The sequence below is a fragment of the Triturus cristatus genome, chromosome 7, assembly GCF_964204655.1.
Source record: "Triturus cristatus chromosome 7, aTriCri1.1, whole genome shotgun sequence".
In the NCBI taxonomy this organism is placed as follows: domain Eukaryota; kingdom Metazoa; phylum Chordata; class Amphibia; order Caudata; family Salamandridae; genus Triturus; species Triturus cristatus.
The window spans coordinates 353,048,915-353,069,747 of record NC_140590.1 but is presented as its reverse complement, the minus strand read 5'-3'; the positions used below and the strand labels follow the sequence as shown (position 1 = coordinate 353,069,747).

Here is a 20,833-nt window from a genome sequence, read left to right as displayed (position 1 = left end):
CCACACAAGTGAGGTACCATTTTTATGGTGAGACTTAGGGTAACACAGAATTGTAGAGCAACTGTTATTACCTATTGCCTTTTGATGCATTTCTGCCTTCCAAATGAAAGACAATGTGTAAAAAAGAAGTCACTCTGAAAAATGTCCTATAATTCTCATGCTAGTATGGGTACTCAGAATTTCGGGAATGTGCAAATAGCAACTGTTTCTAAACTCTATATTGTGTTCTAATTTCAGAAATACATAGGTGTCTTTCATCCCGATTTTTCACTATATATATTTTCCCAAATTAACTGCTATATACCCGGTACATAATAAAAGCCATTGCGAGACGCTGCTCAGTTATTGGCTCTGGATTCGTCGGGTTCTTGGTATATATATATCCCCACAAACAGAAAGGTCCACCGGATGTAACAGTATATTGCTTTCAAACATCTGTCATAATTAGAAGAAGTTACAGGTGAAACCGTTGGCACAAATGTCTGTTTTTTTCAACTAATTTTCAATTGTTCCTATACACAAATGACCCGTTGCTGAATGCAGAATTTTGTCTAATTTTCTAAAATGTACAGCTTTCCAGGATCCATTATTGCTTTCATGCCCATTTCTACCATCAACTGGAAGAAGGTTGAAAGCACAAAAAATATCAAAAATAGGCTGTCACGGTAAAATGCCAAAACTGTGTAAAAAATGTTGGTTTTCTGTCTAAAGTCTTTCAGTCCCTGAAAGTTAGGAAAATTGTGATTTCAGCCCCACAAACCCTTTGTTGATACCATTTGCAGGGAAAAAAACAGAGGCTTTCATTTGCAGCACTTTTTTCCCATTTTTCCCGAAAAAAACAAAACCCACAAACCTTGGGTACCTTTAGAATCTTCATGATGTTGGAAGAAAAGGACAAAAATTTGGCGTGTATACCTTATGTGGTCTAAAAGTTACAGGGGCCTAAGCGCGAACTCAATCAATCAATCAATCAGTGGTTTACAAAGCGCGTGCTACTCACCCGTGAGGGATTCAAGGCGTTGGGGGGGGGGAGCAGCTCCGTATCAGTCAAAGAGCCAAGTCTTGAGGACCTTCCTGAACGTGTGCAAGGTCGGGGAGCGTCTGATGTTCACAGGGAGCTCGTTCCAGGTCTTGGCTGCGATGTAAGAGAAGGCTCTCCCGCCTGGTCTGTTTCTGCGGATGCGTAGGACCTCTGCCAGGGCGAGGTCGGCGGAGCAGAGGTTCCTCTTGGGTACGTGGAAGGATACTCTCTCGTTGAGGTATTTGGGTCCGATGTTGTTGAGGGCTTTGTAGGCATGGGTGAGGAGTTTGCATGGGGGGAAGGCCTAGCAGCGAAGGGGTAAACAAATTGCAAAACATTTGGCTGTTTTTGCTAGTCATACTTCAACAGAAGCACCGAGATATTTCTCCAGTGATGATTCGCTGCGCTATACTAAGTGATGCTAACATAACAGAACAATGGCCTGTCAATGTATTTATAAATGTCAGGGACTAGGCTTAGTGACTATGCTCTGGTGTCACATTTACAGAAATCATTCATTGTTACATTGCTCCTCTGCCCTTTTTCTGCTGTCTGTTGTGATGAAGTATTTTATATGAGGTGAAAGTGCTGTTAATTACAATTATCTTGTAGAGATTATTCACTTTTTACATTACTATTATGCCATTAAGTCACATCACGCACATTAAGATAACTAGTAAGCATTCCTTTAGGTTCTTTTGTTTAAAGAGATGCTGTAACGTGAGCCATGTTGTGCACCACATTTTGCAGTGTTACACTGTGTTCTCATTCTCTCCCCTTCATGGTTTACAAAGTGCTTTCGGCAGATGTAACATTTAATTTGGTTGTGGGGTTACGAATTGTGTACATAATTTAGTTTGCGTGCATGATTTGAGGTCATTTTGTGCTGCTCTTCTAAATATGTTTCGGCTCATAACAGCACATTAATATTTTTTACAACTATCTGCTAGTGTTCAATCTTTTACATATTAAATTAAAGTACTAGTTACAGTGCACCATGTATGTTTGGCCAGTTTATGCCAGATAGGTCTATACAAATGCTATGTTTTATGTACTTCTACAATATTTGTGAATTAAGGTAGCAGCTCTCACTAATATTAAGAAAATACATTTCCTTTGTATTAGGATAATCGGTTGCTAGTGTGCCCTTTGGGGATTCTTCTATAACGTGCTGATTTTGAAATAAAATGTGGTAAGATGCGCGTGCACCTTTTATGTGAGGCCTGTGTCTGCTATAGATGCACATAAAATTGAAGGAGATGTGGCCTAACAGCTAAAGTCGCACATTTTGGAACTGGAAAACCATAAATTCCAGGCTTTGGGTCAACATCCTTTTATTCTGGGCAAATCATTTATTCATGTGTGCCTGGTTCACATGTAAACACTTTAATTTCCTCTGCCAAGTTTGTACTATGTAAAGCTTTAAAAACAATAAAAATGTATTGTTTACTCAGTTCATGGTGCAAAGTACCCTTTTGGGCTAATAATGGCATATTGATTAATTATAACTAAAATGAGCACCCAGTGCTTCGTTGTCATATTTTAATAAAGTGCATTGTTTTTTAAAAGTATGCTTTTAAGCTGTTCTGTGCTTTTATAGCCAGTGTTTGCGATCAGCATCAGCCAGTCCATATGGGTTGAGGGTCCATGCACCCCTCACCTTTTGCCCATCAAGAAGAGTATTTGTTAGGCTGGACAAAGGTCAGCCTGACAAACACTCTTTGTTTTCAGGTCAGGCATCCAAGCTAGACATGCATTAAATGCACAGGCTCCTGGTTGCCTAAGCTGAACTTTTTCTGGGCTGAAGATGTCGCAGCTCCTGGTGGCATGACCTCCTCAGCCCAGCAAAGGTCCTTGAGGGCCTCTCCCCCATGACGAGGGGGAACGTCACTGATTGCCTTGGGCTTGGGCGCTTCACACTCATACACATACAAGTACAACACTACATACACAGATGGAATCACAAGGGGTGAAACATCAACCCTCAGAGGCTGTGCTGGTGACTGGGATTTCGCACCATCCGGTCGACGTACATTTCAATGGAAATTGTTGCTAAAAGTAAAAGAAGAAATTGAAATGACCCTAAAAGCTATCTTTCGTTGCTTTATATATATATATATATATTTAAAATGTGAATACTTTCCCATCCTTTTTACACCCAGATAGAAATAGTCTTGAAACCATCACCAGTGCTTATTAAAATCGATAAAAGATTCATGCTTCAAAGTGAAAAACTGGGATGCGTATGAGTGTGTGTAGTATGTGTCAGTGATATGATTGAAGAGTATGTGATTGAGGTGTGAGTATGGAGTTGCATCGTGATGAGAGTGGATTTTAACCCTTCGAGATGAAATGTTAACTGTACATTGGACTTACAAATAATACACTGATAACGTTTGCCAAAGGAGAAAATTAAATTGATCACGTGTATATACCGTTTTGTAAATGAGGATCAAAGTCTAAATCATGAATTGCAATTAAAAAGTTGTTTCTTGTTTTTAAACCATATGACAAAGAAAATAAATGAAGTCTGAAATATAAATTATGTTTGTAGATATGTCATGTAACAGCAGATGACCCACTGTACTGACGTTAGCTGGTAGTAAAAAAAATATAGGTCAAGTGGGAGGCTTTCTATTTAGTAATTATTTACTCCCCCTTAATCCCAGACCTTCATAGCAGCCTTTTAGGGGGGCGCCTCTCTTATTCAGAATTCTGAATGAATGCAGGCAATACCTGTTTTTTCTCCTACCTCCGTGTTTCCTCCCCCTTACCTCCTCTGCACTCACTCTTTTTCCTATCAGTCTATTCTCATCCCTTCTAAGTTCCCCTCTTTCCTCTCCACAACTATACCTTTTCTCTTCATGACTCCTATTCTCCTCCCTCCTCTCTTCTGCAATTGCCTAGCCCCAACCCAATGTGCCAGGAGTCATAAAAGCAATGAAGACGGCAGCAGCTATTTTGAGCCTTAATGCAGAAGGAACATCAAAATATGTGTCTATTTAGCTGAGGAGATACAGATCCTAGGAGATCGGAATGCATATTTCAGTTTCTTTGCGCCCACAGGCAACACGTACACTCCAATTTTTGCTGTCTAAAAATTGCATTTCCATTAACCCTCTTGTTTAAATTGTTGTGCCTATCGGTCAGTAGGACATTTTGCTTCTTTCCTTGTATGGTTGGTGAAAATGTTACTCAGTATAAATGGGGGACAATCCAGCACTACCTCTGAGTTCCAAATAACTTACGCTCTGCTATTATCCGAAAAATGACTTTTTTTGTTATTTACATTTTAACATTGTGCGTGCATTGCTTATCTTATGCCTGCCAAGCACGGAGAATAATCAAAGTGAGGGCCAGGTAGTAACTCACCTGGACATAAGCAAGCACTGCTAACGTGATATACAGCAGTTTATATCAGTGCTCAAACACATTTAATACATTTTTCATGAAATATTTTAATTATGAACTAATTGCTTAAATCAAATTTTCATCATATAGTATCTGACATATCACTTTTTAATTTTTCCAATGTTCAAACAGTTTTGCATTAATAAAATATAAGTTTATCACAAACAAAATTTCTTCAAACAAAAGTTCCGAATTAAATGAACTTCATAGTCTTTGCCCAATGCATTTCGGGATGAACCAAGTTCCTTCGTCAGGGGCAATGTCTGTAGAAAAAACATATATTTACATAGTGTCAACCATGTGCACATTCATGTGTTCAGTACACACAGCAGTATTCAAGTCAGTCATGAAATTACTACAGTCACCCTAACAGTGAGTCAAATTCCGGAAGTATGTTTACCACTATTTAGCTATTCAAGTTTCACCATGTCCCAGTGCCAATCACCTAAACATTACTAAACGCACTTATGTCAACGAACGTAGAGCAGTCTCTGTGTTTAAATTTAGGTTTGCCAGTATTCAGCCTGTACATGAAAGGGAATTACAGTTTACTAGATCTCTATGTTATCATGATACTGACAAGAATCTCTTGTTTGTTTAGAAAAGCCTCATACATTAATATGTCGAAAATCAAGCTTTGTGTGTCAACTTTTCAAAAAGACCATATGTCATCCAACTCCTTCATGGAGCTCACGGTGCTTGCAACTGCCGAATTCATTAAACAGCCCACGTTTCTGTAAAATGTAATTCACACTATTTGCCAAACTGAACCTCCGGGTACAATTATACCGTGCGCTTTCAATTCAAGCCTCGCTTACCGATATAGTGTCATCAGCTTCCTCCGCAGAGAACGATGAATCCGTGTGACAAATGCTTCCGGAGTTTAGACTAAATAACTCCCACCGCGAGTTCACGTGAGACGACACAACCATCAATACAACCTCCAATACAGTTGAGTTCAACGTTACCGCCATCTTTGAATGGCACATAAAGGATATAATAAAGTTATCTGTATACTCACTCCTGCCAATATCCGTCTTAAAAGAAATCAAAAATGTCCCAGTCAGTCAAAAAGATGTCAAATCACAGTAGCATGATAACAAAGACATGTAAATCATGGCTCTTTCAAGTTTCTGTGCACAAAAATTGTACATAAACGTGAACATATTATTGTTATGCAATTGCCAACCTGTTCATATACAGTTCAATCTATAAAAAATAAGACATCTCAAATGTATCATTAAGCCCTGTCGGTGATAGAGAGTTTAGCCTTTTTATCCAAAAAGCTTCTCATTGTAAGAGTCTTTTAGTGTTGTCTACACCTTCCTGTTTTTGGGTTTGTTCGATAATTTGAGATTTTAATTGGGCTATGTCTTTGTTCTTCCCAGTGTCTAGCTACATTGGAATTTAGATTTTTATTCCTGATGGTACTTTTATGTTCTGATAATCTGATTTTTAGTTTTCTTTCGGTTTTGCCTACATATAGTAGTCCACAGGGGCATTTAATGGTGTATACTGTTACAGGAGTTACAATTAGTAGAGTGTCTTAATTTGATGCGTTCTCCAGTCAGTGGATGTGTAAGTACATCTCCTGGTATGATGTTATTGCAGTGAATGCAATTATGACACTTTGTTGTTCCTTTGAATTCTATCTGTGTTTTAGGTTTCTTTTTGGTCAGAATTTCTTTAAAATTTTTGATCTTGTGAATGCGAATAGCGTTTTTTGGCGAAATAGACCGTGAAAATCTTCTTCTTCCTCTAGCAACTCCCAGCGTTTCAAAATCACTTTTTTTTTTTTTTATCTTGATACTGTGGAATATTTTGATATAAATACTATTTTATTCCCTCCTGTGGTTGATTGCTTGATGAGTAAATCTTCTCTTGGTTTTGATAATGCTCTTGTTTTATGTGTTGATAAGAATTCTATCGGGTATCCTCTGTCCATGAAGTTTTTTATTTGTGTTTCCATTGTTGCTTCACATGTAGAATTTTCTGTTGTGATTCGTCTTGTTCTCAGGAATTGTGAATATGGGAGATTCCTCACTAATGTAGGTGGGTGAAAGCTTTCAAACAGTAACCCACTGTTGCGGTCTGTAGATTTTTTGAATAATCTTGTGCTCAATTGGTTGTCTGTCATCTCAATCCAAACGTTCAAAAATGATATACCACTCTTTACTACGGTGTGAGTTATTTGGACTCTGTCATCTGGTTCATTTAGTTCTCTTATTTTCTTCAATAAAGAACCTTCTGTATCACGCCAAATTAAAAAATATCATCAATGAAACGACAGAAAGAACACCAATCCATCTGTCCATGCTTGATTTGTTAGTATGTGTTCATTTTCAAATTCGCCATAAAGGTATTGGCGTATACTGGGGCTCCCGGAAACCCCATAGAAGTTCCGTTCAATTGTATATAAAATTGTTGGTTCCATTCAAAGTAACTATGTTTTAGGCAAAATTCCAGTAATTCCAGTATGAAATATTTCGGAATCTTATCGTCATTTTCTCTTAATAATGTTCTTCTGTCGTTTCATTGATGATATTTTTTTAATTTGGCTTGATACAAAAGGTTCTTTATTGAAGAAAATAAGAGAACTAAATGAACAAGATGACAGAGTCCAATTTACTCACACCGTAGTAAAGAGTGGTATATCTTTTTTGGACGTTCGGATTGAGATGACAGACAACCAATTGAGCACAAGATTATTTTTAATAAAACAGACCGCAACAGTGGGTTACTGTTTGAAAGCTTTCACCCATCTACATTAGTGAGGAATCTCCCATATTCACAATTCCTGAGATCAAGACGAATCACAACAGATAATTCTACATGTGAAGCAACAATGGAAACACAAATAAAAAACTTCATGGACAGAGAATACCTGATAGAACTGTTATGAACACATAAAACAAGTGCATTATCAAAACCAAGAGAAGATTTACTCATCAAGCAATCAACCACAGGAGGGAATAAAATGGTATTTATATCAAAATATTCCACAGTATCAAGAGAAATAAAAAAAGTGATTTTGAAACGCTGGGAATTGCTAGAGGAAGAAGAAGATTTTCACGGTCTATTTCGCCAAAAACCGCTATTTGCATTCATAAGATCAAAACATTTAAAAGAAATTCTGACCAAAAAGAAACCTAAAACACAGATAGAATTCAAAGGAACAACAAAGTGTCATAATTGCATTCACTGCAATAACATCATACCAGTAGATGTACTTTTACATCCACTGACTGGAGAACGCATCAAATTAAGACACTCTACTAATTGTAACTCCTCTTCATCAAAGCTAGTGAGGGTGCAGAGAGTTAGGAAAGTTATGTCAGGAGGTCGGGCCTTCTGCATAGCAGCTCCCCGACTCTGGAACACACTCCCACTGGATATCAGACAGACAGACAATCTGACGCAGTTCAGAAAAAGAAACAAAACCTGGCTATATCCTCGGGCTTTCCACCATGCCTCCCGCTAACTCTGCTTGGCAGGGGCTCTTTTCTATCTAGCACACACTCTAACATAGCGCCAGGTTACCCTTAGGGTGTCAGTAGCGCTTAATAAGCAATAATAATAATAATAATAGTAGTATACACCATTAAATTCCCCTGCGGACTACTATATGTAGGCAAAACCGAAAGAAAACTAAAAATCAGATTATCAGAACATAAAAGTACCATCAGGAATAAAAATCTAAATTCCAATGTAGCTAGACACTGGGAAGAACAAAGACATAGCCCAATTAAAATCTCAAATTATCGAACAATCACAAAAACAGGAAGGTGTAGACAACACTAAAAGACTCTTACAATGAGAAGCTTTTTGGATAAAAAGGCTAAACTCTCTATCACCGACAGGGCTTAATGATAAATTTGAGATGTCTTGTTTTTTTATAGATTGAACTGTATATGAACAGGTTGGCAATTGCATAGCAATAATATGTTCACGTTTATGTACAATTTTTGTGCAAAGAAACTTGAAAGAGCCATGATTTACATGTTAATGTTATCATGCTACTGTGTTTTGACATATTTTTGACTGACTGGGACATTTTAGATTTCTTTTAATACGGATATTGGCAGGAGTGAGAATACAGATAACTTTATTATATCCTTTGTGTGCCATTCAAAGATGGCGATAACGTTGAACTCAACTGTATTGGAGGTTGTATTGATGGTCGCGTCGTCTCACGTGAACTCGCGGTGGGAGTTATTTAGTCTAAACTCCGGAAGCATTTGTCACACGGATTCATCATTCTCTGCGGGGGAAGGTGATAACACTATATCGGTAAGTGAGGCTTGAATTGAGAGCGCACGGTATAATTGTACGCGGGGGTTCAGTTTGGCAAATAGTGTGATTTACGTTTTGCAGAAACATGGGCTGTTTAATGAATTCGGCAGTTGCAAGCACCGTGAGCTCCATGAAGGAGTTGGATGACAGATGGTCTTGTTGAAAAGTTGACTCACACGAAGCTTGATTGTCGACATATTAAGGTATGTGGCTTTTCTAAACAAACAAGAGATTCTTGTCAGTATCATGATAACATAGGGATCTAATAAACTGTAATTCCCTCTCATGTACAGGCTGAATACTGGCAAACCTAAATTTGAACACAGAGACTGCTCTACGTTCGTTGACGTAAGTGCGTTTAGTAATGTTTAGGTGATTGGCACAGGGACATGGTGAAACTTGAATAGCTAAATGGTGGTAAACATACTTACAGAATATGACTCACTATTAGGGTGACTGTAGTAATTTCATGACTGACTTGAATACTGCTGTGTGTACTGAACACATGAAAGCGCACTTGGTTGACACTATGTAAATATATGTTTTTTCTACAGACATTGCCCCTGACAAAGGGACTTGGTTCTTCCCGAAATGCATTGTGTGAAGACTATGAAGTTCATTTAATTCTGAACTTTTGTTTGAAGAAATTTTGTTTGTGATAAACTTATATTTTATTAATGCAAAAATGTTTGAGCATTGGAAAAATTAAAAAGTGATATGTCAGATACTATATGGTGAAAATTTGATTTAAGCAATTAGTTCATAATTAAAACATTTCATGAAAAAGTTATTAAATGTGTTTGAGCACTGATATAAACTGCTGTATATCACGTTAGCAGTGCTTGCTTATGTCCAGGTGAGTTACTACCTGGCCCTCACTTTGGTGAAAATGTTAACCTAAAATTGAATTTTGGATTTGTACAGACAATGGAGTCTGACCCCAGTGTCCCATGTCATTGCTGAGCTTAATGAGTTCAGTGCCTGCTGCAGAGATCTATAAGTAAACTGAACAATGCAGGTATGACTTCCGAAAAGTAAATGCAGCATTTTACTCTTCCGTGGTCAATAAAGTAGGGGCAGCATTGAAAATAAGGCCCAGCTTTATTAAGGGCTTGGATTTCCTTAGCTTCACGCAAAGTAACACAAAGGCAATGCAAGCCCTTAAGTGACTTTTACTGTGCCACACACAGTCACCTAGTAAATCTTAGTAAATCTGCAGTAACGCAAGGCAGCACAAGTTGCTGCATTGCGTTACTCTGCTCTGCTCCTATGCATCCACCCATGGTTTTTGTTGCAGTCCCAGATTTACTAACACTAATAAGCATGGGAATGTGTCAAAATGCTATGCCTTCCAAGGGGAGGCATAACAAGGAGAAATATATTTTTTTTCTCCTTGTTTTTCCCTCTTTGTATGGGTGCTGCATTCTGAAGCAACCATAGGAAGAGGGAAAAACCTCAGAGGATTGGTTTTGTGCAGGAAGGTGTACCTTCCTGCAGAAAAACTTTCCTGCCTGCAAAGCAGGCACTCTTGCACAATGATGCAAGTGTACTGTAGCATCCTCCCCAGCCTCGGTACATGTAAATGATTACCACACACATGGTGCTTGATATTACATGTCTATATTCCTCAGCATGGAACCGCTAACTCAGCATTCTAAATCATCATGAATTCTATCCCCACACCCAAACACTTAAGTCACTGTTCTACAGAGTCTGTCAGGACGGGCTGAGCTGGAGCATTTTTTACAGAAGTTAAATATGAAATTAGGAAGACTTGATTGGTGGATTCATTTGAACTATTGTATGATACTTAGGGGCTCATTATCATGGCGGAAGGACCGCCACCGCCGTGATTCTTCCACTGCCATATTACGATGGTGGTGGGATTCAGACTGTGACCGCGGTGGAGGCAAAGCCTGTCCGCCACAGGCAATCAGTACGTTTGCTCGGCGGAGCGGTCTGCATACATAAAATGGTGGCGGTACCTAGCAAGCACCGTCTGCCATATTATGATGAGATCTCCAGCTAGCCTTTCCGCAGCGGTGTACCCGCCGTTGAAAGGCAGGTGGAGTTTGGTTTTGGGGGACCATTGCAGGCCCCCCTTGTGTTGGGGGGAGGTGAGGGTGCACTGGGGGGTACCCATGGTACCCCCAACATTTCAATGCACCAAGTGGCAGGCACAGAGTAGTGCCTGCCACGTAGTGCAGTGAAATGTGCATCATGCTGTTTTTGACATCATGGTGGTGCTGCTGTCAGCAGCCACCGCAGCAATGTTAAGGGTGCGGAACAAGACCGCCGCGGTCCCATCATAATAGAGTATGCAGGACTGCCACATGCATGGCGGATGGTCTCGGTTCACGCCACCATGGCGGACGAAGCCAGTCCGTCCGCCATCGTAATAAGCCCCTTAATTTATGATGATTTAAGCTACATATACAGTTTTCACTTTCTACACTGACAAGGAAGCAACAAAGGGTCAAGGGGAAGTGTATCTGGATTCCACATGCATGACAAGCCCAATGAGGTCAATCTGCTGATGGGAAAATCAATATCAAAGTGTACAGGAAGCATAACACTTGCAGTCTGGTCTGGTGCAGTTGCAGGGAGCTTGTTTGGGTGGAATATTTAGTATAGCGCTAAAAAGAAGCAAGTGGACCATACTATAAAAGTTTGTGGTTGCATACTCCCTGATTTGTTCAAAAGAAAGAATAGATGTAATGGCCCAAAATGATAAGGAAGGTGAAGTTGCTTTAACTGTAAAAAACAGACACTAAATATTGTGCTGTATGTAATACGTCATTGAAAAGGATGCTGTTGACATAGCAAACAGTCTCCATGCGCAATATTCATACAGTACTTTGCCAAATGCAATTGATCGGGAGAAGTAAATGGTCTAGGTTATGGGACATTTAAAAGATTTTACCAAGTATCAATAGAAACCTTTCCCAGTGGTATAGGACTGGCCTCTGCAAAAGTCTATTAAAACAAGTGGCAACTACCGTAAGTCAACCCATAGCCTGGAGAAGCGAGACTGCCAAAACCCTCCTAGGAGTGAAGTATCAGTATCAATATTGTTTTAATCCATCAGAGATTAGTAATCAGAAGCTGCATTGAAAAATGTAGTGCATCTCTCAGTGTTCTTCAGATGAAAGTTTAATTGGCCGAAAAATCTGAGAGTAATTTAGATTCCATGAAAACAATGTCAAAACTGACTATCCATGTAGGGTGTTCATCCCACAGTTCCTAATATAAATGTATTGATCACAACAGCAAAGTAATTTAATTTAATCTTAAGTAATTGTTAATTAATGTTAATTATTTAATTGATCATTAATTATGGTAATAGTGTAAGTTTTTTTTATGTTTATGTTTATGAGTTGGTTGTGGGATTTATGGGTGTACAGGTTGGAAGTTATTTAATTGTAATTAATTGTTTGTTAATTAATATGAATTATTTAATTGATAAGTAATTAAGTTAATTGTGTTAGTAATCAATAAATCAATCAGGAGTTTTTTAGAGCCCGACTACTCACCTGTGGGGGTCTCCAGGCGCTGGGGTGGGGTGTAGGTTACGGTCCATCAAGGAGGGGGTCTGTCGAAGAGCCAGGTTTTGAGGTTTCTTGCGAAGATGGGGAGCGATGTTGTCTGTCTGAGGTGGAGCGGGGGGGTGTTCCAGGCTCTGGCCACGAGGAAGGAGAAAGAGCGGCCTCCCGATCTGGTCTTTCTGGTGCAGGGCCGATGGCGTAGGAGAGCTGGGCTAATCGTTGGGTCCTTTGGGGTGCGTGGAATTTGAGTCTGCTGTTCAGGTATGCTGGTCCGGTGTCGTGGAGGGCCTTGTATGCGTGGGCGAGCAGCTTGAAGGTGACTCTGTCCTCGATGGGGAGCCAGTGGAGTGTGCACAGGTGCTGGGAGATGTGGCAGCATCTTGGGAGATTGAGGACCAGTCTTGCGGTGGCGTTCTGGATGTTTTGTAGCTTGCGGGTGAGGATTTTGTTTATTTCGGAGTAGAGCACGTTGCCATATTAGAGTCTGCTAGTGATTAGGGCGTGAGTGACGGTCTTTCTGTGTTCGAGGGGGATACATTTGAATGTCTTGCGTAGGAGGCGGAGGGTGTGGAAGCAGGAGGACGAGACAGAGTTGATCTGGCGGTCTATTTTGAGCTCAGAGTCCAGGATGATTTCCAGGTTGCGTGCGTGGTCCGTGGGGGTGGGCGGGCTTTCAAGGGCAGGGAGTGACCAGGTGTTGTTCCAGGTGTTGGGGTTTAGGCCCATGATGAGTACTTCCGTTTTGTTGGTGTTTAGTTGTAGGCAGCTGTTTTTCATCCATTTGGCGATGGCTTCCATGTCTTCTCGGAAGTTGTGCCTGACGGTGTTGGGTTCGTTGGATAGGGAGAAGATGAGTTGGGTGTTGTCTGCGTATGGCACAATGTTGAGTCCGTGGGTTCTGACGATGGGGGCGAGCGGGGCCATGTAGACATTAAAGAGCGTCAGGCTTATGGAGGACCCCTGGGGGACTCCACAGGTGGTTGGTGTAGCGTCAGAGAGGAAAGGGGGGATTCTGACTCGCTGCGTTCTGCCGGAGAGGAAGGAGCTGATCCAGTCAAGGGCCTTGTCTTGGATCCCTGCGTCATGGAGTCTTCGTATTAGGGTGCGGTGAGAGACTGTGTTGAAAGCCGCTGAGAGGTCAAGGAAGGGGAGGGCTACAGTTTCTCCTTTGTCCAGTAGGGTGCGAATTTCGACTGTTGCGGCGAGGAGGGTGGTTTCTGTGCTGTGCTGTTTTCTGAAGCCGGATTGGGAGGAGTCAGGGACGTTGTGCTTTTCGATGAAAGTGGCGAGTTGGCTGTTGATGGCCTTTTCCATGACCTTCGCTGGGAAAGGGAGCAGGGAGATGGGTCTGTAGTTTTTTAGGTCGGTGGGGTCCGCCGAGGGTTTCTTCAGGAGGGGGTTGACCTCGGCGTGTTTCCAGTCATCAGGGAACGAGGTGGTCACCAGGGAGTGGTTGATGGTGTGGCGGAGCATGGGTCTGATGGTGTCAGCGGCACTGTTGAAGATGTGGTGGGGGCAGGGCTCCGTGGGAGCCCCGGAGTGGATTGACTTCATAGTGTTCTGTATGTCTTCGGTGGTGAAGGCTGTCCAGTTGTCGATCGCTGGCTTCAGGGTGTCGGGGTGGTTGGTGCGGGTTCAGTGTGTTGGTGGTCTTCGTCGAAGTTGTCGTAGATGCTCTTCATTTTGTGGTGGAAAAAAGTGCTGAGTTTGTCGCAGAGGTCTTGTGAGGGAGGGATGTCCGTAGACTCGCTAGTGAGTTGGGCAAACTCCTTGATGATGTTGAAGAGTTCTTTGCTGTTGTGTGCATCTGTGTCGATTCTGTCTTTCATCGCCTTTTTCCTCGTTTCTCTGATAAGTTGGTGGTGGGCGTTGGTGGCGGCTCTGAAGTTGTTGTGGACTTCTGTGGATTTGGTGTTCCTGCAGGCCTTTTCGAGGCGGCGGCAAGTGCATCTGGACTCTCAAAGTTCGGTGGTGAACCATCTAGCTTTCTTGGCATGGGTGTTATTGTTTTTCTTGAGGGGGGCTATGGTGTTGGCGCTGTCAGAGATCCATCTGTGCAGGGTTTGGGCTGTGGTGTTGGGGTCATCGTTCAGAATCCTCGGTGGTTGGGGTGGAGCTGCTGAGTGATGAGGTGAGCTGGTGGTCGCTGATTCTGGTCCTGTTTCTACGTGGGAGCAGGTGCTGATGTCTGTGGATGGTGGGTGTTCTGAAGGTGAAGTGGTCGCATCTACGATCAGTCCATGGGAGTTTGGTGGTGTGGCTGAAGGTGATGGAGTTTCCTGTTGTGAAGAGTGGGTCGAGGGTGTGTCCTGCTGAATGCATGGGTTCGGTCACAATCTGGCGGAGTCCAATATTGTGGAGGTTGTCCAGGAGGGATATGGTGTTAGGGTCCAGTTGGTTGTTGAGGTGGAAGTTGAGGTCTCCCAGCAGGGTGTAGTTGGTGGATGCAATGGCATGCGGGGAGATGATGCACATGATGGAGTTGGCGAAAGGTCCACGGGATCCAGCGGGTCAGAAGATGAGGGTTCCTTGGAGGGTAGTGGTAGGGCTGGCCAGTATCTTGAAGTGAAGATATTCCATCAGGTCCGTCTGCTCGTCGGGGAGTGTGCTCAGGCGGAGAGTGGATTTGTTGACGATGGCGGGTCCTCCTCCCGGGCAGGTGTGGCTGTCCTTCCTGGAGATCTTGTATCCTTGGGGAATGGCGATGGCGATGTCTGGTCCCGAGGTGGTGATGGACCAGGTCTCGGGGAAGAACACTACGTAGGGGTTTTTGCTGTCGAGGAGGTCCCAGATTTCAGTGGCATGTTTGTGGAGGGATCGGATCATAATTTGTTTTATTTTAGGAGGGGGTTGTGGGGTTTACAGGGGTATATGGTGGGAGGAAATTATACCTAAGCTTATTTTATTAATTACATTTATCAATAAATAGTTTTAAAGATTTATTTTATGTGCAAAATAATATTGCATTTAATTTGTAATATTGTTTGTAATATTTTAATTATGTTTTTATTTTAATTAAATGTTTTAATTTTCATTAGTTGTTAACATTTAAAATATATTAATTTTTAAATATTTGTCTTTTACATATTTATCTTGTTTTTTATATTAGTTTTTGTATTTGCAGAAATTGTGTTTGTAATGTACTACTGACTGTACCGGGAATACATTTTTATTTTTTTACAATCCGACATTTTTTCTACTGTTGCACTCACTGGTATGGGAAAAGGAAATTGTACCTCTCCGCAATCCAACACTTTCCCTACTGTTGCACTGACTGGAGTGGGTGAAGTAAATTTTACCCCTCCGCAATCCAACACTTTCCCTGCTGTTGTACTGAGTGGAATGGGAATATATATTTCTTTCATAATTATATTATTTATTGTTGTGTTAAATTTTGTGGGAATAGTAAATTGCAGTATTTTGCAATGTTATATTTGATGTATTCTAACATTTATTGTAGTTATAGTAGTACATTTTATGTTTGTGTGATGTAAATAGTCAGTGTTGTGTTGAGTTAGGTGTGAGAACATATTTTTATTTTTTATTTAGTATACAAATGGGCTTTTTTAATGTTGTGTGAAATGTATATGTATTTATTTAAATTTTTAATAATTTATTTTGTTGATTTAATTTATATATTTGTGTGTTTGATTTTTTTTAATAATATTTGTATATAATTGTAAAAAAAGGTGTGTTGTTTAATTTTGTTTTTTAGTTAAATTAGTGTCCTTTTTAAAGATGTTTATGTTCTTGCTATATTTAAATATGTATACATATATTTTTGGTAATATTATTGAATTTGTTTTTAATTATATTATTATTTAATATATTAGTTTATTTCTTTTTTAGATATATCTATGTTCATATATATACACATGTGTGTGGTTACATTTCTAAAAGTAGGTTTATTTGTTAAAATATAAATTTAAATATATTTGATTTTTTTAAATTAATGTTAGTATTCGATATATGTTAATTTTAATATTTTAATCTATATATATTTAAAAATCGATATTTAATACAACTACATTATTGTAAACGATATATTTTTGGGGGATATTTTTGCACTTACCTTATTAAGTATAGACAGTCGATATTTTTGTATTCTGTACTTATGCCTCGATATTTTTTTGATCTTTATTCTGTCAGTGAAACAACAGACCAGCTAACTAGCATAGATTTGGTCCCTACCCTTCAGAAATATATAGCTACAACCAGCATTAGAGGAGTAAATGTCTGTTACTTCACGATGCACTTGGTTTGTATATCAGTACTCTAGCTAGGAACGGCATCTACTGTAATGTATGCATGAGGTACATTGTTTTCAGGAGAATCAGCAGATGGCAGGGAGCATGTGGTGAATGCAGAAGCCATTTTTGCAAGAGTGAATGAGCAGTTTTGATTTATTCTTCTATCGGATGAAAGAAAGAAATATTTCAACATTAGTGTGTGCTGATCCTACTGTTTTAGTTTTAAATGGAACTCGTCTGCCAAATAAGTCTTTTCAGATCAGTATTATTGCAAACTAAGAATACATGTGCCTTGGAGAACTTTCTCTAAAACTCACAAAGATATTTACCTGAAAGAAGTACAACGACTGGATCTGTAAGAGAGAAAAAAATACATTGTTTACTTACAAGAAAAGAGTATTTTCCTTATCCACTCAAAGGGAACTTTCACGAATAAAATTGGTTTCTCTTAAAGGCTTTGAAGTTTTTAATCAATGTGTTTATATACTCTTTGTTTCCAATGTATAAAAAAAGATATATAACAAATAAGCACTGGCAAAGCCAGTAAGTATGGGCCTTATTACAATGGCGCTCGGACACAATGCAGCGGGTTGGAAACCAACCAACATGTAGTCGGCGGTTTCACCTGCGAAACTAAGATGTGACTGCCATGTAGGGAGTTTGAAACATCCTCTTTTCCATTGCGGCTTGTGCTGCGGCCCGGAAAAGGGTCACACACAAGCCACAGTGGACAATGGGATGTTTTTTGAAACATCCATGCACTGTGTGCCAGGTGTCTTCTGGTGCCTGGCACACAGGGCATAGATGTTTGGGGGGGCACCACAGGTGACCCTGGGCCTCATAGCTGAGGCCCACAGGGCACGAGGGCCCTGCTAGTGGCCCTCAAAGTCCCTTTCTGACAGCCTTTCCATGGCGGTCAGACCGCCATGGTCAGGCTTTCAGAAATGGACATCATAAGCTCTACGGTGCTGCCTGCGCAGGCCCCACTCCTATTGTTGGGTTTATGTTTTGACCGATGGCCCGACGGGTTCCTTGAGCCTATTGGGCGCATCAGTCGTTCCCTCCATCCACAGCCGTTGGAACGATTGCATCCTAATGCAGCGGTCTGACTGCTATGCTGGATGGTGGTCGGACTGCCACTGATGGCCTTTTGGTGGCGGTTCCACTGCCATCCAAATCAGGCCCTATGGTTTGATGTGCTCACGCATATAAACAGTAGCTGTACGTGCATGTATTTGAATGTGATAGCTCATTAAAGCCAGACCTTTTGGCTCTGGCAATGCTTATTGTGTTTTAAGGGATGGTGAAGATGCAGAGAGCTAGCAGAATACAAATACCCCTCAACCCCCCTAATAACGATTGCAGCAGAATAAAAATACCCCTCAACCCCATTGCAGATCTGGCTATACTTTTACCATATATATTAAGGTATAGAAGTCTATACTTATTCGATGGTGTTGATTTCTTACAACCAGCTGAAGTGACGCCCTCAAACTATTTCAGAGTGGTTTGAGACACTAGCAAAACCACAATAGCCAAAAAACATTTACAGGCACAGACTATTCTTTGTTCTGCCTAAAAGAGCAGATGGCACTTACTTTATTGAATGCTGTGGCTTCTAGACAGATTTCTGCAGCTAGCATATTAACCTGTTAAGCTATTTTACTGGCTAGCATAATGTATATCTGGACCAGAGTTACTCTCAATAGAGGCCCTGCATCCCGTAGTGGCCTCCTTCTCACTTCCTCTCAAACTCCATGTCTGAATTACTTCCAACCCACACAGCAAAGTGTTTAGAGACACTACGCTTTACGAAAACAATAGTAGAATTAAGGAAACAAAAACAGTGACAACTAGAAATAAGCATAAGTGCACTATCATCAGAATGCTAGGAGATGTCCTTGGTTACATTAAAAATACATATACGCTTTAACAATAGTTCATGTATTTGCCTATAATGTTTGCATTTATAATTAATAACCACTTCTTCGCAGATTTTATCACCCAAACTTTAATTTTGATTGAATGAATTGGTTTTCTGGTGTTGTAGTCGAAATGCAACTTATTGCTTGAATAAATACAGCAATTAATAAACGTGTATCATTTCATGTTGAAGGGCAGACAATTTAGAGTTCAATAAATAAAAGAGGGTTCTGTCTGAAAAGTAAAGCGACACGACTAGCCAGCAGTAGCGCTATTTGAAAAATAGAAATTAAGTTAAAACTCAACACAAAAAAAATACAATTATATAAAAGCGATATGGATTTTAAAAAAAGTTTAAAATGAAAAAGTGCCAAAAAGTGTTATGAGCCAGTCTCGGTCAACAGGTCGCAGTATGCCTAGCCCTAGGTCCTACGCCTAGCTGCAGTAGACCTCAGCTCTAATTTGAGACAGTACGGTATGGAGCACCAGAAACCAGGTTCAACCCGGTGAGAAGTTTTACTGTGGGTCATAGGGACAGATTTACAAGCATTTAGTGCTGTGTTTGCTTCATAAAAGTGATGCAAACCAGCACACATTTTTTATTTTTTGCTATTTTCTTTCCAGCCCAAAACCTGTTTTGTACTGGAAAGTTGCCTATAAGTAAAGCAAAGCATTACAAAGTGTTGCTTTTCGCTACTTAGCATCAAGGGGGCATTACATGCGTGGCACATGGGCATTCCCATGCAACCACCAATGCTTTATGACACAAAACCTTATCTACCAAAAATTTGAGACTGGGTTTTGCATCAAAATTAATGTCACCAAGCGTTAAAGGAAACATGTTTTCTTTTCTCCTTTCTTTTCTGACTTTGCATGTGTGTTGCACTGTGCAGCACATATACAAAGCAAGAAAAGTTGTAAAAGTTGTCTAGGCATAGTATGTTGCACTGGAGAGGCACCCTTGACATGCCTCCTGAGGGCCTACCATATTTACATTCTGATAACTCCAGTATCTCTTGGTAGAAATCAATATGGGTTGGAACTTTGCACTACATTTTCTTGAGGGAGATTACTTTTCATTTAGATAAGAAGACAGTTGTATCTTGGTTTTATAGTGCTCTTTTTTAAACCTGACGTCTTAGTTATTGCCTCACTAGGCACTCTAGGAATGCTGACTTAGGACACTCCCCAGTATTGAGGGGAGCCATCTACAGTGTTTTTCTCTCTTGTTTCAGGGGTTGATGGTTGCGTACCAGTAGTGTAAATTATCCTCAGTTACTATGAAGTAAACTGCCTCGATTCTGTTTAGTACATAGTCAATGATTCCTGGCATTGGGGCACTTAGAGTCGCTCTTTTATTTAAAATCTTTTTAGATAGGAGGACTCATACAGCTAGGTCTAGTATGAACTTTATTCGACTCAATGCAGACCATTAAAGCACAATTTAGAAACAAATACAAAATAAATTAATTTCAGCATATAAATAAAATATAAAGTGTATATATATATATATATATATATTAATTTAGTACTGGCATCTCATGAACAACAAGACATTATCACTAAAAGCAGAGGAGAAATTGATTTACGCCTCCAGAAATATGAAGAATCTATCAAAGCGCGTAAAATATTAAAATTTGCCAGAGATAAGAATGATTACGAACTGGAAGAATTTTTACTTTTTCACATAAATTTGATAATGTCAAAAGGCAAGCTCTGACGTCTAAAATAACCTCAACAGCAACATCCAGTTTACGCAATCCTGAAGAACCTGATTCAGATCTTAGCTCAGTTGCCAGCAGTGTCTGCTCAGAAGGTAGTGGACCTGACATAGGACTTACGTCAATCCCAAGCAACATATCCTCATCTGAAGAATTTGTTTTTTTAGTAGAGGATCGCCGCCAGACGCGGCGGCAAACTACTCAAGCCAAGAAAGGACCAAACGGAGGAATGAGTGCAGAAAACAAAGACGTAAAGCCAAAAGGAGGAAACAACAGGGGAAGATGGAGAAATATGAAGAAGAAAAATTAAGAAAAGATCAAACTATGGACAATACTGTCATTAATTTGACCAATGTCAATCTTACGGAGGCAGAGGTAAAATTATTATCATTGGGATTGTCATTCTGCCCTAATAGTCGTTTTAAGTATGTTCAAACTCGGATTGATGTTTTCAAGTTTATTAGAAAACTACAATTATTGAAACACTTTAAACTGAATAAAGCATCAAATATTGCTGCGAAAATCGCAATTTCTGACAACCCAAGTAAACGGCTTGCTGCCAGTGATGTGACTAATCTTAAAACTTTACATGCCCTTGTAAACAACCCAGATGATGCTGAGTGTTCAACTCAAGAACAACTACACAACCTAGGCACTAGTGGAAATTCT

The 20,833-nt window shown here is 40.1% G+C and overlaps 1 protein-coding gene across 1 annotated transcript in view; it reads right to left on the bottom strand.

Moving 5' to 3' along the window:
• Positions 1–20,833, bottom strand: part of LOC146809649 (uncharacterized) — a 763,091-nt gene that overhangs the window by 679,169 nt on the left and 63,089 nt on the right. The window contains exon 2 of the mRNA XM_085616508.1: positions 16,850–16,873. Coding sequence (XP_085472634.1) covers positions 16,850–16,873 — 24 coding nt within the window. The remainder of the gene's footprint in view (positions 1–16,849; positions 16,874–20,833) is intronic.